General features: G+C 56.4%; 1 protein-coding gene across 8 annotated transcripts in view; it reads right to left on the bottom strand.

The window, feature by feature from the left end:
- The window catches only part of ZMIZ1 (zinc finger MIZ-type containing 1), a 244,232-nt gene that overhangs the window by 21,764 nt on the left and 204,540 nt on the right, over positions 1 to 17,928 (bottom strand). For 7 of the 8 annotated variants that reach the window (XM_037727408.1, XM_017496874.2, XM_017496866.2 and 4 more), the window contains 5 exons: positions 14,500 to 14,644; positions 3,750 to 3,864; positions 2,485 to 2,702; positions 1,317 to 1,515; positions 59 to 349 (listed from right to left, as the gene is read on the bottom strand). In XM_037727408.1, coding sequence (XP_037583336.1) covers positions 59 to 349; positions 1,317 to 1,515; positions 2,485 to 2,702; positions 3,750 to 3,864; positions 14,500 to 14,644 — 968 coding nt within the window. The remainder of the gene's footprint in view (positions 1 to 58; positions 350 to 1,316; positions 1,516 to 2,484; positions 2,703 to 3,749; positions 3,865 to 14,499; positions 14,645 to 17,928) is intronic. The other variant, XM_017496891.2, reaches the window with a different exon arrangement.

The following is a 17,928-nucleotide window of genomic DNA, read 5'->3' as shown; positions in this document are numbered from 1 at the left end:
TATCTGCAAGCCCAGGTGTCCCAGCTCCCACCACCCAACCTCCTGCTGCTGTACTCACCTCTCCAGGGTATGGCCTCTTTATGTTCTGAATAGGAAGGGACTGCGGCCGGGGGCCCGGGTAGGTCTGCTGGGGCATCCGCTGCCCGTGCGTGCCAAAGGGGCTGATGCCAGGCGGCCGGGGCTGGTTCATGCCCATGGGAGGGCCGCTCATTCCCGAGGGCGTCATGCCAGCCGCCATGCTCGCGGGGTTCATGCTGCCCCCCATGGAGGCCGGCCCCCGCGGCCCCGGTTGGTTCATGAATTGGCTGTTATACGCCTGGGTGGGACCCATCTGGAAAGAGGAACAGACCTTCAACAGGAGAAAAAAAAAAAAAAAAAGAATAAAATGCCACATGCATTGAAAGTGCGGGGAGGGAAGGGTGAGGGAGGTGCAGGGGCGGGGAGGGGGGCACCGTCCTGTGCGGCCCACTGTGACTGGGGACCAACCAGGCCCCAAGGACCAGAATCCTCCCAGGCTCACTGCTGCCCTCTGCAGCCGCACAGGAGAGATGCAGCTCAGGGGTGTTAGGGGGTGGGGAGGGGGGGTAGGGCGGTCACTCCAATGCACAGGCAGCATTTCCAGGGAGGGAGGCAGGCAGAAAATGAGGAAAGGGTGCAGGGATGGGGAGGGGCATGGGAGGGCAGAGGTTGATGAGAGTGGAGGCAGGAACCTGAGTGAGGCTGCAGCCCCCTTCCTGGAAGCCCTGGCCCTGCCTGGTCCTGGGCCAGTGGAGGCGCATCCTCCATCCACAAAGGCAGCCTCAGCCCAGCTTCCATTTCTGCCCCCCTGCCCTGTAGTCCCCCACTCCTCGGCTCCTGTTCTGCATTCCTATGGGGGCTCCCACTCTCCTCATCCCCCAATCCCATCCTTCTGAAAATCAGGGAGCAGCACGGGGGCCCGGGCAGAACCACGGACAGGGTGACTAGGAAGGCACTGGCCTCAGAGCCAATCCAGGAGACAGACCGGTCACAAGACTGTTTTCAGACACTGAGCCCACTCTGGTGAATAAGGGGTCCAGAGAGCAATGTGGAACCTTTTCCCCATATGCAGTCACACACGAGCCACCAACACACACACAGAACAAACACCACACCCACACGCCCCACTCTAAACACACAAACCTCCACATGCTTCCATAAAAGCCCAAATGCACCCTAATGCAGTCAGCTCCCCCAGCACACGTGGCCCCACAAGCACCAACGCCCCAGCTCTGGTTTCCCAGGGCTGTCTGCCTGGCTGGCTGGGCGAAGCTGGACCAGATTAGTGGGAACCTTACCGGTCCATACTGGTTTATTTCCTTGTTCTGTGTCTCCTGCAGGGCTGCCACAGTGGCTGTGGCTGTGGCCGTGGCGGTGGCCGCTGCTGCTGCCACTGCCGCTGCTGCGGCAGCTGCTGCAGGCTGAGTGAAGTCAGCAGGCGGCCTGGTGTGCGGAGGGATGCCCATGCCTGCGGGGGCATTAGGACCCCCAGGGTAACTGCAGGGAGATAAGGGTGGAATAGTTAGATACTGACCGCATCTGAGGGGAACCTAGGGCAAGTTGCGGACTGGAAGGGAGAGGATGGGGCTGTATCCAGAACCTGGAGGGGACAGGGCCTCTTGGGATTGGCAGCCATTCATTTGTGCCACTTGGCAATGACCACGCCACTGTGTTCCTGGAGCCCTCAGGGGTGCTTTCACCCTCACTGTATGCTCTCGAGACCCTGGTGACACCATCTTCCGAAGGACACTGAGTCTCGGAGAACCTGAGTAACTTGCCCAAGGCCATTCAGCAGTGATGGCGGGGCTGCGGCTGCGGCTGAGGGTGTTTCTGACACCTGGGTTTAACCACCAGGTCACACTGCTCTGTCCGCCCCGGGCCAGAAACCTAGCCAGGGCTGTCGAGGGTTGAGGCCAAGGTGAGAGTCTTGGGCAGGGCAGGGTGGAAAGAGAATGGGTGGCTCTGCTTGCCTCACACCCCTCCCCAGAGCGCCGTATCCTGGGAGTCCCTGCCCCTTTCTCCCAAGCCAAGGGACTCGTGGTCTCTGCAGAGTTGTACTTTTAGCAGTCAGCGAGGCCGAGCAGACCTTTCCAGACTGCTTCCCTGTCTTTGGGCAGCTGGACCCCACTATACCTGCTCTTCAATGTTCCCAATCCAGATTTTCTCAATATCTTCCAATTTATTAAAGACACAATTCAGAGAAGGGTCATTTTGAGGAGCGAGAATGTCACCGTTCTATTTCCATGAGCCTGAGGACTATTGGAACACAGGCCAGCTGCTGCAGTGCCTCATCTGCAGACCAGCCCTGGGAGCCAGGGATGACTGGGCCCCTTCCACTCATGGGACAGCAGAGGATAAGTTCTCAGGGTGGAGAGTGCAGAGCTGGGATTTAAATGGGATCCTCCCTGCTGGAAGGAGGGAGAAGGGCAGGGTCCACGGCTGCCACTGCAGGCCAGCCCCCCTCACCTGGCCCCAAAGCCGCCGCTGCCGGGGTAGTTGGGCCGGCCGTACATGCTCTGCTGGATGTAGGGCTGAGCCGGGCCGGCCTTGGCTGAGAACTGCTGCTGCTGCCCTGCGAACTGCGGGGAGTTGAGGCCGGGGTTGCTGGTGGTCATGCCCGACGCCATGGGGTTGCCGCCTGGATTCATGGGGTTGTTGGCACTGGCCATAGGGTTCCCAAGGACCTGTGGGAAGAGAGAGAGGTTGTCACCTAAGGTGCTACCCCAGGCAGCGTGGAGAGGAAGAGGGATAAATGAAGAGGGGAAAGGAAGAAAGAACGAAGTGGAGGCAGGGCAACAGGGAGGAGAAGCATGGGGAATGATGAACGATTCCGAGTATACCGGTGACAGGGGGCAGGCCTGGGTGGCAGGTGGAGCGGGGCATGAGAACGTCAGCCTTGTGACGGAACAAGCTGAGGGCATGACCAAGCCCCATAAAGCCAGCTCAAGCAGTCCCAAGGGGGTCCCCAGAGGCTGCGCCTGCACCAGGTGGGCACGGGGAAAACCCTGGCTATGCAGCCCACTGCCTCACAAATGAGCCTGGAGGCCAGAGTCTTGCCACACAGGGGCCCTGAGGCCCCCGGCTGCTGCTCTGTGAGGACCAAGAGGAACCCGCCCTGCTAGCTCTGGAGGGCGGCAGGAGCTGACGACAAGAGGTCAGCCCAGAGGCTCCCTCCAGGGCCACCGGCAGCCCTGAGCTTCCATGTGGCCACAGCCCAGGCTGGCAGAGCTTAGACGGGGGGAGACCCACTGACCGGGCAGAGGAGGAGAGGAAGAAACAGGAAGGAATGAGAGGGAGGTGGGCTTGACCAGGGCGACGGGGGCTAGGGAGTTGTCAGGAGTCCAACGCACAATAGTTCGATGAAATTTAACTCAGGCCATCCATTTAGGGCCAGAGACCTCAGATCTTGGATCCCTGAGGCCAATAACACAGAGAAAATTCTCCTGCTTTCCAGAGCAAATGTGGGCTAGGGAAGAAGCCCTTGCTGTCTGTCAGACAATGCCATTCCCCCAGAAGGGCCCTAGGATGGGGACGGCCCACAGAGGCTGCCCTCCTGAGGTACGTGAGAGCCTGCCAGGGGTGGAGGCGTGTCCACAGGTGGGTGTGCCCTGGAAGCTGGTCTTCCCCGCCGGGCAGGGCCTGGGAGGGCGAAAAGGGCTGGTATGGCTCCAAGGGTCAAGGGACACTCCCACCTAGAAGAAGATGTGGCTGAGGGCAGTATAGGCTCTTACCTGGCTCTGGGATGTGTTGGTCACTCCCCAAACCGTGGTGACCACGGAGAGGGAGCCGGGAGGCTGGTTGGTGTTCTGCTGCCAAGGGACAGAGTCGTAGGGGAACGACCCATCACTGCAGAGGGAGACAGAGGGAGATGCTGAGGGCCAGGCAGGCACAGGTTCAGGCGGGCCATGCCCAGCACCCCACCAAGCGACCTGCAGCTCCCAGTCCTAGGTAACCCCCATCTGAGTCAGTTCTGGACCCCCCAGGCCCATCTCAGTGCCCAGTGCACAATGTGCCCTGCATGGTGACAGGCTGTTCAGAAGTGGCCACGTTTCCTTTCCCCTGATTGCTGCGAGAGCCACTTCCACGGCTATGTGTCTCCCCTTAGCCCCAAGTCCACAGCTCATGCAACAGATGAAGTTGTGTGACCTGAGGCCCAATCTGAGCTCCTCCTCTACCTGGGCTCTGACTCCACATGGCTCTCCAGGAAGATCTTGGGCTCCCCCAAACCACCTTCCCCTCAGAACTGCCCGGTCCCTTCTCAATGCAGCTTGGAAGGGTCCAAGTCTGAGGGTATCAGTTCTTCCCTCTGCCTCCCAGCCCTTCACAGCAGGCTGGCTGCCTGGGCCGTGGGAATGCAGGCTTTCTTCCAGCACCCTTCCTTCCCAACCCCCAGCAACGTGGGTACAGGCCTTACTTGCGGTGCACCCTCCCCTGCCCCCACCCTGATCTCTTGTGTACATCCCCCTCGAGTTAATCTCCCTCAAACACCTAAGATGCCTGGCACAATCAAAGACCTTCAGTGGCTTCCAGTGTTTACGAGGCAAAGTCTAAACTCTCACTTAAGAACGACTTACTCCTCTGGTGGACCCCACTCTTCCCTCACCGCACTTTGGCTCTGTCCTCTGGTGGAGCTGCCCCTAAACACTGCCTCTTCTCTACCAACCAGGACCACATTTCCCCCCCTCAGGTCCAGCGGTACCCAACATAAGTGTGGACATCTCCCCAAGGAGCTCCCACACATCAGAAGCAGGGAGTCAGCCTTCAGCCCCACCCCTTGTGCCTAGGCCTAATGAGTGTCCAGGGACACTTTCTACTGACTGCAGGGGTGCACAAGGGTGAAGCCAGCAGATCCCAGAGACGGGCAGTCCATCTCCCACGAGTGTGGGGCTGAAGCCTCCTCTCCCCCTGGAGCCTGCACTGGCTCTCTGGCACCACCTTCTCACCAAGTCACAAAATTCTAGATGTGGAACCAGGAGCAGAAAAGCACAGCACCCATAGCTGTGGCACTGAGGAGGGCTGGGCAATAGGAAAGAGCCTCGTGCCTCTGTCTGGCTTGTGTCTTAGTCACAGGAGACAGCAGATGGCAAAGGCTCTCAGTCACACCTGGAAGACTCGCATCCCGGCTGAGGGGCCAGTCCAGCCCTAGCAGCCGGGCAAGCTGGGATAGAGGTGCTGGGGAGGCACCTCTGGGGATGCAAGGAGCCCAGCCCAGAGGTGAGGCCTTCCCAGAGGGAGGTAGAGGCCTGCGTGACCCATGGGCAGCAGGGACCAGGGCAGCCCAGTCTCGTGCTCTGAGCTTTGCCCGGTTGAGCTCTCAGCTATGCTGGTCAAATTGGACGGGCTCCTGCAGAGGTGAGCAGCCCGGAAAGCAGGACCATGCCACTGTCTGCTCATACCTGTCTCTCCCCTGCCTGGAGGCCCTCTCCCCTAGATCTCTCAGCCTGGCCAGCCCCTCGCTGTATGAGATCACTGGAGGGGCCTCCCCCGCCCTCCTCATATAAAAGAGCAACTTCTACCCCATGCCGCCTGCCCCTCACCCGGGCACTGGAATTTTTTTCACAGCACTCCACCACTGTCCTAATTCTGTATTTATTTGATTATTGTCCATCTGCCTCTAGCACAGCTCTGTGATGGCAGAGACTGACCCTGGTGCAAGTTTCTGCACTCAATCTTCTCATCTGTAAAATGGGCATAAGATGATACCTCCACACTACTCAGTGTTTTCCAACTGTGGGTCACAGAACCTGAGTGAGTGATGACATCCAACCAGCAGGAGGGAAAAACTATCAAGTAGAAAGTGACGGAGTGTGAGCACAATAAAGATGAGTCTTAGTCCTTGGGTGTCTTGGTTTTATACACAAATACACGTGCACCTTGGGTCAAGTTGTAATACGTGTATTTGTATTGGTCTCGGTCAAATCAGCTTGAACACTGGTTCGGTCGCCTAAGTCTGAAGTGGCTCAAAGAGGAGAATGCAGCCAAAGGGCTTTCCCAGCCGGGCACTGCTCGTGATTTCTGGGGAAACTGCAGGGCTCGCATCTGGAGTAGAGGAGCTGTACTCAGGGCACTCAGCTGGCCAGGCACGATGACGGGTAGTGGCCCGTTGGAGACCCAGATGCTTGGGCCAAAGGTGACAGATGGTGACAGACTCTGCTCTCCAGGTGGCGGATTGGAGACGGAGAGCCCAGAGGGAGTGGACAGTGCAGAGAAACACAGGAAAGTAGCAATGCGCCTGCTCCTCGGAGAGGCTGGACTGGAATAGCCTCTGTCTCCCAGGAGGTCACTGGGGACCTGAACACCACCTGGTCCCAGAACTGGCACACCCAAGTCTCACAGGGAGGCTCTACAGGTCACGCTTTTACAAAACAAAGAGGAGACCCCCTGGACACCTGGCGTCCCCAAGGCCCATGTCCTAGGTGTGCTGGGGTCCCTACAACTGAACAAAACCCAAGCCTGAGTGCCTCCTCTGCCCAGGACTTCTGCCCCACCAGTTCCCGCCAACCGCCAGGCTCATGGCCTTCAGACCGAGGTTCCTGTCCTTTGAGAACAGGCCTGGCCAGACTCAGGAAGTGAACCCCCATGGGAGCCCCCAGGGGCCGGCAGGGCCCTGCCTGAGACCAGGGAGTGAGCAAGTGCTGCCTCCCCACCTCAGCTGGGGACGCTCCGCAGGCCCACAAACAAGCTCCCAACTGGCCCGCAGCTCCGTGTGTGGGCCTTGCGGGCGGAAACCAGCTTCTTCCTGTTTCGTCCCCTCTGCCCCAAACTTGGTGAGAAGCAAAGCTAACCAATGTTCCCAAACTGGGCACCCCGCTGCCTGGCTGGCAGGTTCGCTGGCCCAGAGCAAAGACGCACACAGGCGTATGGAGGACACGTCCACGCACGCACAGGCCCTGCCGGGCGCCGCCCGTGTGCTGGGGAAGAGAGGCGCACGCGTGTGGGACGGTCTCAGCACGAGCTTGCCTCCACACGCACCTGCCGCAGACGCAAAAGTGGCAGCCGCACCGACGGGACTGTGACTCATCTCATTCTGGGGGAGACGGGCTTCTGCTGCCTCAGAGAAGGCTCTCGCCCCCGCAGGCCCTCCCAGCAGCCCTGCTGAGGTGATGCCACTGCCTGGACTCGGACGCCACCACCGGGGGAATGCCTGTGCCCAAGGATGAAGGGCCAGCCAGACCCCTGGGCTGCTACCAGAAAGGCAGGGCCTGGCTGGGATGGGAGGAGGGTCTGGAGAGTGCCTGAGAGCCCTTCTCCCCGCCCCTCCCCCGGCAAACATAGCTTAACCTGCAGACATGCTTGGCCTGGTCACAGGTGCCTAGCATTTTTTAATAATTCTGCCCTACTCTGTACGACCCTAATCCAGCATGTCCTGCCCACTGTCACACACACCATAAGCTGCTTCCAGCCACATTCCTGTCCAGCCAAAACTGCCCTGACAATCCTGCTCCACCCACAGAAGCATCAAAGCCAGAAGCCACCTGCAGTGTCAGCGGCCACCGTTCAGCTTGGGAAGCGCTCCCAAATACCAGGGCCTCTGTGCCTGTTCTCAGGCTGGCAAGTTCCATTCCATCTTGAAAATGCCATCCATCCTTTCCAGGCTCTTCCAAAGGCCACCTCCTCTGGGAAGCCCTTGCCCAAGGTACTGAACTCCAATGGCTCTTCGCATTCCTGGCAGGAGTGAGAACCCTCTGCCTTCTCCCTTCTGCCTCAGGAGCTGTCACCAAGCTCTTGGGCTCCCTGGGCTGGGCATGTTGTTTTCACATACCCATAGGGCTCAGGAAGCCTTTGACAAACAAAAAAGTGTGGCTGGGAGAAAGCGCCTCTTTGCACTCCTCTTCGGAGGGATGCTAAATGTGCATATGCCCATTTCGTTAAGCCTGACACTCGACCACCTACACAGGGTGCCTGTGGCCACGTAGCCACTGGGGCCCAGGAAGTGAGAGAAGGACACAGGGGGAAGCGATGAAGCCACTGCTCACTCTCTGTATGCCTCAGCAACCTCATCTGTCAAATGGCGCTGATTCAGCCCCTCCCTTCGAAGGCTGCCGTGAGGATTAAGTGTAAATGCCTAATAAGTGTGAGGCTTGGACACCCTGAAACTGTTGGCTGCCGCTGTTGCTGTTGTTCTGATTTACTGAGAGACTTCTAGATGCAAGGAATTCTGTGAAGTGGACTTCACTTAACTCATTCGGTGCCCTATTAAGTGGGCCCCACAGATGCCCGTCTTAGAAGCTGGGGCTCACAGAGGTAGCAGAGCCAGTCATGGGGGAGGCTGCCAGGTCACTGGACTGTATCAGGCTACCACGGTCTTAGGAACTTAGGATCCAGCAAGGCAGCGTTCCCTGTCCAGTGATGGCCACTAGGAAAGGGAGGCCACTAGAGGCCACCGAGAAGCCACAAGAATTCCAAGAAGGGCTGCATCTTCCTGGAGGTTCTTGGGGAAGTTGCCCAGCATGAAGGGACAGGACGGGTGTAAAGACAGGCCTCAAAGGCCAGCTCTAGAGAAAATCCAAATCGTCTTCCAGGAAATAACTTCTTTATACACTAAAATCATCTGCTTTGACTTGGACTGGGTGTGCTGGCAAAAATTCAGGGACCCCTTTTTGAGGTTAATATTCAACCTACAGAGGGAAGCCCACTAAGAGAGGTTCCCTCTGTGGGCTCTGGTGTTACACTCTTTTTGGGGTCAAACTCTGGCTCTGCCACTGAAGCTTTCTGTGGCCTTGGACATGTTACTTTCAGTCAGCCTCAACGTTCTCATCTGTAAGGTGGGCCTAACACTTTTCTAGGAAGAAACATGAGAAAAAAGTAAAGTTTAGCACAGAACCTGGGAGAGAGACCCTGCTCAACTGTACTTATACCTCCCTCCCCTGTTCTCCAGCCAGCCACAGCATAGCTACCCCTGGTTCACTTGAGGATACAGTGAAGGTGGCTTAGGAATTCTTCCAATATGCTACCAACGGGAGGCGCCATTTTCATTCCTGCCTGTCAACTAGAAAGAATGCATTTCCCAAGCCTCCGAGACTTTCTTCATTTTTCTTCTGCCTTCTCTTCTACAGCCAGCAAACTTCTATCTATACTTCAAAGCCCAGCGTGCATACTCCCTTGAAGGACTCTCCTCAGCAGAACCAAGGACATTTTCCTCTGTTCCCTCAGCACTTCTCTCACAGGTTTTACAGAGAGCTCTCTGCACTGCAGTCACAGTAGACAGTTTACACGTCTGTACCAGCTCCACGGGCACCGCTCGAGGTTTTGCTGAACCTGAGAAAACGAGCACAGCCTGGGATAAGGCAGTGATGAGTCCTGGCTCCTGCGTACCCGCCGTGTGTGTGTGTGTGTGCAGCATCTACACACACATTCATGGAAGGAAAGCAGGGGGAGGGCTAAGTTATTTCCTCCCTTGCACTTGTAATAGCTGCTTTATTTGGGAGAAATAACCAATTCCCATTAAGGGTACTGTCAGACCTTAATTAATTTCCCTGATCCAACCATATTGGTCCTGTCTCCATGCTAGGCTGTAGCGTTACCGCTAATGAAATGCCAAGCCAGTGAGGAGCTGAAGCTCCCACCCTCTTTAATTTAGGGAAACCATTAACAACGTTCTCCATCATCACCATTACTGGGGCCTATTTCCTTCCCTCCCTGCGGTGAAACCTAGAGAGGAACTTGTGCAGCTAACTGCATATTAGAGGGTGTTAAAATTTTTCAATGGGAACGAGGAAAGGAAAAGATCCTTTACATCTTGGCCATCTGAAGCTGATGGTACAGCGATTTGTGGGTCTTTTAATTCTCCCCTTTCCTTGTTTTTTGTTTTAAAAATGTTCTTGGGGCAAGAAGGGCCCCTAATAGAAACTGAGCTTTGGTGAAGCTATGCAAAAATGAGCTAAAAATGACAGCTGTGGAGACGGTGGGATGTGGCTTTTGATAGACCACCTTCTTTCTTGTCTGGCCGTAAATGAGCACCTAAGACTTTAATGGCACCCGGCTGAGGGGCACGGGAATAATGACCGGTCCGCGGGCTCCCAGTGTGCCAGGCTCTGCAACAAGCACACAACTGCCCCTGCTGTTATTCCGCCTCTACAGATGAGGAAACCAAGGCACAAGGAGGGTAAGTCACTGGCCGGCTACCCAGCTAGAATATGGCCCGGCTGAAACTCAAGGCCCGGCAGCCTGGCTCCAGGGCCTGTGTCCCCACCTGCTATACCCAGGGGACGACAGGGGTCCTCCCACCCAGAAGCCTCTCTGTTGGGGTTTGTAAATCCCGCACCTGGAAGGAGGAGGATGGCACCTCTCAATCTTGGAGGCTTCCCCAGCCCTAGTGAGTTTTGATTGTAATCAAATTAACAGCATAAATAAGATTTATTAGGCTCTTAATTACCTTTGCAACACTGATTTGCATAAGGACAATGTGCTAATCACAAATGGCTTTTTTAACCACTCATTAAAAATCTGGAAGAAGGCAGAAAGACTTCATTGGCTTCAAGTCCAGGTCACTGCAGGGACTTGGAAGGTGTCCTACTTGCCCAGCCGCTGGTCCCAGACCTTGCCAGGCCTCTCCGGCCACCTTCTCTTGTATAGCATCCTGGGCATCTGTGAGCATAGATGGCAGCCCCACTGCAGCCAGTGATGAGGACAAAACAGGGAGCAAGGCTACAGCCTTTCACAAACTGAGGATAATTACTATTCCTCGTCACCACTCTCACCCTCAGAAATGGCTGCGGGGCTGTGGCAGCCTGACCCTTTCCTGACATACTGCTCATGTAGCGTCATGTCCCCCATCAGCGGGGAACCATGAGGCCAAGGGGTCAAAGGCCTTGCTGGGAGGCATAGCGTCCACGTGGAAGAACGCAGGCCCTGTCTCACAGCCTCACGCCGCAGCACCAAACCTCTGCAGCCAGCAGCAGACATGACTTTGACACCCGAGCTCTCCAAACATGACAGTCACCAGGAACCCTCTAGGCATCTGCCGTCCCTAAGGGCAGGGCGGGGCTGCAAGTGTCCAGGCTCCAGGTTCCCTCGTCCTCTCCCATTTGTCCTCAGAGCCTCAGACAAGGACCCAGAGCCTTCAAACAGCCAGATACCAGCAGGCATCAAATCTCAACTGTTCTAGCACACCCAAGCTCACCTCCGGCTCAATGTCTCCTAATGAAAAGGCAAAAAGAGCTTCCTTCCCCCAAGCCATTCAATAAAATTGTGGAGGATGATGGACTAAAACAGTTTGCTAATTGTGAAAGTGCTCAGCTTTCTTTTCCATTGTTTGGGAAATTGCATTGAGGACTTACGAGGTGATGGACCCCGTTGGTGTTTCCCTGGAAATGAGGAATGTATCCTTTGTGAAATTCATAAAGGTTGCAAGGAGAGAGAGTGTAACTTTCAAGTGCCCAACCACAGCGTGTCCTCAGAACAGCCTGGGGCTTGGAGAAGGAGCACGGGCTATAAAAAGGGAAACAGGTGAGCTATGGATCAGAACAGTAGATGACCCTCTTCCAAAAAGACCCTCCAAATTGGGTTAACAACTAGATACCTACCACCTTGTTGACCTTGAAGGACCAGCTGAACAGCAGAGCACTGTGTGCTACTTACTGTCGTGCTACGCCCTTTACTGGTTGTGTATTCTGGGGCAAGTCACTTTCCTACTTGGCCCAGTTTCCCTTCCAATTCCGCCATTCAGAGTGTGGGATATTGTCTAGCAGCCCCACCACCTCCCTGTGCTCCCACGAGGAAGCCTCGCTCCACGGGACCGACTGGTTAGCCACCAGTACTCGGCGAGTCTTTCAGCCCACACGGCTTTCCTTTCTCTGACAGACTATCCAAGGCCCAAAGACTAAGTGACAGCCTGGTCTTCAAGCTCTCAGACCACCAGCTTTGCATTCTCAGTCATTCTGCTGGACCGACAGATTGCTGAGGCCATGGTGGAGGCGGCAGCAGGGAACTGGGTGCTGGCCAGTGGCATAGCATTTCTTAGGAAAGCCAGCTTGACTTCATAGAATGCACCCACCCCTCCCAGCCCAAGTCCTTCAAGGTCAAGACTCCCATCCTCTGGGCAGCCTTCTGACAGTCAGCCCTGTCTTATCTTCCTCCTTCTAAATCCCAAAGCCAAGTCTGCCTATCAATGAACCCTAGCCCTGCCCTGCTCTGCCAGATTACAATGTGGCCTCATTGAGTTTTATTTCCCCAACTACCTCGAGGCCACTCCTCAAGCACAGACACATCTCATCTCTGTTTAACCCCAGGACTGAACAACCTCATGCCTTAGCTGGCAAAGAGCTGGCCGAGATCCAGATCTGTGGCACTTTGTGGCCGAACGATCATGGTCAAGCAGGTCTGAGGCTGGTCTCTAGTGGGGAACCGCAGGGCTCTGGCCCACCATCAGCAACAACTCTACTAAAATGACTTGGAGGACAGAAGCTTGAGAAGGTCATAAGACGTGGGATGATGAGAGGAGGATGATTCTGGGGGGATGGACAGCTGGGCTAGAATTAATAAGGTACAGCTTCCCGAGGGCAACTGCTAGGTATGCTGCTCAAGTGAATGCAGCTGCAGCCTGTACTCAGGGGCTTGGTTCAGATGAAGACAAACTGTGGCTTTTAGCAAAAGGTACGCAGAGGGAGGCGGAGGCAGGTTTTGTCTCTCTAGAGCAGCGGTCCTTAACCAAGGGTGAGACTCCCCTCAAATGTGGGAGGGTACTTTTGTTATGACCATGCTCAGGGGAGGAAGGCAGTCATCAGAAGAATGGAGTGGGATTAACCAAGGGGTGGGCATTAAAAAAAAAGAGAGAATGGAGTGGGCAGGGACCAAGACGCTAAATGCCCGCAAAGTCTTGCACCATAAAAAAATCACTGTGTCAGACAGGTGCAGTGGCGCATGCTTGTAATCCCAGCATATCGGGAGGCTGAGGTGGTAGGATTGTTTGAAGCCAGGAGTTCGAAACAAGCCTGGGCAACACAGTGAGATGCTGTCTCCACAAAAATTAAAAAGAAATAGCCAGGTGTGGTGGCAGGCAGCTATGCTTCCAGCTACTCAGGATACTGAGGTAGGAGGATCGCTTGAGCCAAGGAGGTGGAGGCTGCAGAGAGCTATGAGAAAGCCACTGCATTCCAGCCTGTCCAACAGGGCGGGACTCTGTCTTTTAAAAATAATAGGCCGGCATGGTGGCTCACACCTATAATCCCAGAACTTTAGGAGGCTGAGGCAGGTGGCTTGCTTGAGCTTAGGAGTTCGAGACTAGCCTGGGCAACCCCATCTCTAATAAAAATACAAAAAATTAGCCGGGGTGGTGGTGGAAGACTGTGGTCCCAGCTACTTGGGACGCTGAGGTGGGGAGGATCACTTGAGCCCAGGGGGCAGAGGCTGCAGTGAGCTGAGACGGAGCCACTGGATGACAGAACCATATCCTGTCTCAAAAACAATAATATTAATAAGAAAAAAATTATCCTGTGAAAATGCACTAAGAAACACTGCCACGGAAGGGGGGCTTGGATCTGCTCAGCAACCAGATCCAGGGTCCAAGGAGGCAGTACCCTGGGTGGTGGTGGGCTTGCTATGGTACAAAGGGCTTATGACTGAGGCAGGCAACCGCATGTCAGGGGCGATGGGGCCCAGGCAGGGCACTGGACATGATGAGCGCTAAGGTCCTTTCCAGCTCAGAAAGTCAACAAGCCTCTAATTTGATTTATAAAGCGTGGCTGACACCCGAGCTCCCGGCAGCGCCTCGATGGTGCGACCCAGGTCTGCCTGCAGCGTGCTCTGGGCTGCGGGTCCCTCAGTCAGGCTGGATAATGAGAGCCGCGCTCTGACTGCAAATGCCCCTCCTGATCATTAGCGGGGACACGCGAAGGGGAGAGCAGACAGCATGACAGGCCCTGTTGTTGCAGGGTCAGCCTGCAGAGTGCTCAGAGAACGCATCCCCAGCTCAGCAAGGGACTCGAAAGATAATTAACTGGGGGAATTGCCAGTCCTGGCCACGTGCTCCTTCTGAGGCTGGCGCAGGTGGAGTGGACAATCCCTTGGTGCTGGTAGCCTCCAGCAAGTCCATTCCTGCCTGTGACCCTGGGCTTCTGGCGGACCCAGCCCAGTGTCACTTGGCTCCAGGGTGGCTGGCCTGGGCTGGTTCTGTCCCCATCTTGGCTGAAACCACCAGCCCCGTGGGCCTTCCTGAGACCCCTGTCAACCCCTGGTTTCTCTGGGTTTGCCCAATACCCTGGTCAAGAAAGAGGGAAGGTGCTGAGCCCAGAATTTCTAACATTTTGCCAGATGCCTAGAACCTGAAGAAAAACAGCCCCCACCAAAGTGACAGACTCAATGCTTTCAAGCTGTTTGAGAGGGACAAACAGGGCTCGCCCATGAAGATGCAAAAACAACTGCATCTTAGCAAATGCAGCGACCTCATGGTTGCAGACGGCCTACCCCAGAGACACGTCCAAGGAGATCAGAGACCCAAGGCTGTCTGCTCAGTGCCTGCCCCCATGGCACCCACCCACTTACCTGTGCGACAGAGTGGGTTTCATGGAGCTCATGGAGCTGAGGGGGGGCTGCATGGGGAGTTTCCCAGGGGGGTCACTCTGGCGGCTCTTCTGATGTCGGAGCAGCAGCAGGCGGCCTAGCTCTTCGCACCAGGAGGACAGCAGGGCTGCAGGAAAGACAGCACGGTCAGTGGGTGCTTGTTCATCACACCTTGCCACACCAAGATCCCTCCCCGCCCTTCCCAGACTGGGTGCTATCCATGCTGGCTTTGCTCCCAGATTCGTGCGACAGCAGAAGACTCACTCAGCCTTCTTGGGAGGCCTCAGTGTTCTCAACTGTAAAATGGGACTGACACCCTTGCATTAACAGCAGGTCAGAGGAGGGCCTGTCGTAATGGCTGCATGCGGGAAGTACTGGTCGGAGGCAGCAAAGAGGGGGAGAGTCAGGATGATGGGAGGGGTGGCAGAGATGGTGCCAAGGGGAAACCGGAGGGGTGAGGGGGCCTGGCACAGACCGTGAGTCAGGGCAAGCTCAGCAGCTGCCCGCCACCCCAGATCTCTCAGGGAAGCCCACCCCCTCGCACTTTGATCAGAGGCGAATCGTGGTTTCTCCCCATGGGTAGGCTCAAAAATCACAAGGTTTGAACAAAATCTGTAGCCGCCTTAGAATCTGTTGATAACCCAGGAGTGTCTGCAGGGCTGCTCCTGAAACTCCCGCCCAGAAACTGCCCCCTAGCACACACTTCCTGGTCATACCCACAATTGGTCCCTGCTCTGCTGGGCACAAATGCATGGGGAGACAAAGGGTGTCCAGAGCAGAGGATGGCTGGGGTGTTGAGGGGCCAAGCAGGAGATAGCAGGGGTGCCCGAGGCAGGAGCCTGGAGCAGCCGTGCATGTCCAGGCTGAGAGAGCTCCATGTGAACTGGGGGCTGGGAAAACTGCCATTTTCTTTCATTGTTCACTGTCCCTATGTGGCCACAGGAGCCAAAAGCGCCCCCTAGGCCAGCGTGTCTCAGCTTGGACTCTGGCCAGCGTGTCTTAGCTGGCCTGTCCTCGTGAAGTACACGACGAAGCTGGGGGCTGGGGAAACTGGAAGGCTGCGCTCCGTCACCATCTTGCTGTTGGACTCCAGAAGCCCACAGACACTCTCTGATCCTCAGTTTGCCTAGAGGTAAAAAGGAGTAACGACTCGTGCCCTGGCTTCCTCCCAGGCTGCAGGGAGGGGCAGATGGGGAACTGCTGGGTCTGTGGGACTGCTGGATAAAGGGTGGCCACACCTCAGCTGAGGCCCTACTCCTGCTGAGTGATCTAGGCATTCTGGAAGCAGTCAATGGGCAAGAGTGGCCAGGCATCTTTTGAATCACAACTGCTCAGCATGCGGCTGGGTGCAAAGCCGACTCTGCATTTCAAGGGGCTCCCATCTGGATGCTGCAAAATGTGCCTCTGCACCCTTTTTTCTCGACCATCCAGGACATCATTAGCTATTATTATCCTCATTCTACAGATGAGCAGACGGGGCCTGGGCAGACAAAGCTGCTCACAGTAGCCACAGCCAGAGTCGGCAGGAACAGAGACGGTGCTCCTGCCCTTGGCCCCATGCCCTGGTGGTAGAGCCCGAGGCAGGACCAGAAGGTGGGGAGGAGATGAAAGCCTTCAGAAGGCAAAATCCTAGGTGTTCATGGCCCTCCAGCCCCTCTGAGTCAATAAGGAACCCCTGAGGCGTCTTCTGTGTCACCACGTTCAGCTGGCAGTGGTAGAAGACACCCATATGCACGATGACAGGAAGGGGCTGGGCAGATTGCCACCCCAAGCCGCCCAGACAGGGTTCTGTCAGCCCAAGGCCCCAAGAAGACGCCAGGGCCACTTGCTCCATTTGCTCAGCTTGTGTGGTGCACAAAGATGCCCAACCAAGGAGGCAAACAGGGGCTATGGTCCCCAAGGGGGCTCCTGCGTCTCCCTCCAGGAGGGGGCCCAGTAGATGAGCTAAGTCTTAAAAGATGTATTCTGCCTCTCTGTGGGGTCACCTTGTTGCCACCCTCAAAGGGAGGACAGTATCAGAGAAGAGGCACTCTCCCCTGGCATGTACATCTGCCCAGAAACTGGCAAATACCCCTGTGGGGGCGTCCAGCACACATCTGCTGTAGCTGGAGAGGCAGCCTATTCAGGGAGGCCAGGACAGACAAAAACCAGCCTCCAGCCCACTCCATCCTTCTCCCAGGCCCCTAGGTACCGCCTCTTGTGCGGGGGCACTGGGCATCTGGAAACTCATTTGCACTCCAAGCACGAGGCCTGCTGGATTGCAGCGATGGAGGGATCGCTCCACTGCCAGCACAAAGGACGGCCGCAGATGGTGCCGCCTGCTGCCCACCCCACCACTCCCAACCCTCGCTCCTCCTGGGGGCCGGCCCACCATGCAGGGGGCGGAGGCACCACAGGGGAATCAGGGCTTTCCTCCAATGTCACGGGCCACCCCCTGCTCGGCCAAGGACAGCCCTTGTCCTCCTGCCCCTAGAGAAGTGGTTTCCATAAAGGGAATAAAGGCAGGCTGGCTGCGCGGCAGGGCCTGGCTGTACAGTCTGGCATGCCACAAACAGGCATGATATGTGGATCAGACAGCCATAAAGGCCATGCTCCTACAACCAAGAGGTGGTGAAAGGATGGGGAGGCACGACCCCTCACCCCTGAGGCTGGTGAGCACAGAGGCCATGCTGGCAGCCCTATGCGGGGCGGTGGACCTTGTGTGTGTTCTCCTCGTAGTGCAAACCAACACAAGTTGTTCTGAGGTAAACGTGGCAACACACGGGAATTTGCAGCCAAAAAGGGAGTCTGGGCACTGTCAGAGAACCAGGAGGGCCAGCAGGAACAGACAGAGGCAGGCAGGGGATTACGCAAGGACAGAGAGTGACACCAGCTGGGCGGGTGTCTGGATGCGCCTGGATCTTGGCCATCACTCACACATTCTGTACCGGGAACCCTGTCTGCTCTGATTAGGCGGGTCTGGCCTGCCTGCCTCTCTGACCTGCATGCCTTTGGTCTGTGCACTTGCTAGGACAGCACAAATAGTCCCCGGGTGAGCGGGAGAGACGGGAGGACCTGGTGTGGCATGCACAGAGCATACCAGGCAATGGGAGGGCAGTTTCAGTCCTGACCTGAGCCCCTCTCTGCTGCAGGGAAGGTCAGGAGTGCCTTCTGCCTGGGCAACCAACATGGCCAGCCTGTCCCTTTGTCCTGTGGGCCCCACTTACCGGTGGTAAGAGGGCTGGCCCCAAAGTCCCCTTTTCACACAGAGGGCTCCAACTTTCAAATTAAAACAGCAGCTGGAACTCAATGTCCCTTTCCTCATTTATAAAGTACAGCATGCTTGGGCCCAGGACAGCCTTGGCCAGTACATGTGACTGCCTCTCTCCCGCAGACAGGCAGCGGCTGGCCTCCTGCCTGGTGCTCCCACGG

Source organism: Cebus imitator, unplaced genomic scaffold, assembly GCF_001604975.1.
Source record: "Cebus imitator isolate Cc_AM_T3 unplaced genomic scaffold, Cebus_imitator-1.0 Scaffold11, whole genome shotgun sequence".
Taxonomy (NCBI): Eukaryota; Metazoa; Chordata; class Mammalia; order Primates; family Cebidae; genus Cebus; species Cebus imitator.
The sequence above is the reverse complement of the archived record's forward strand: the minus strand, read 5'-3'. Positions and strand labels throughout refer to the sequence as shown.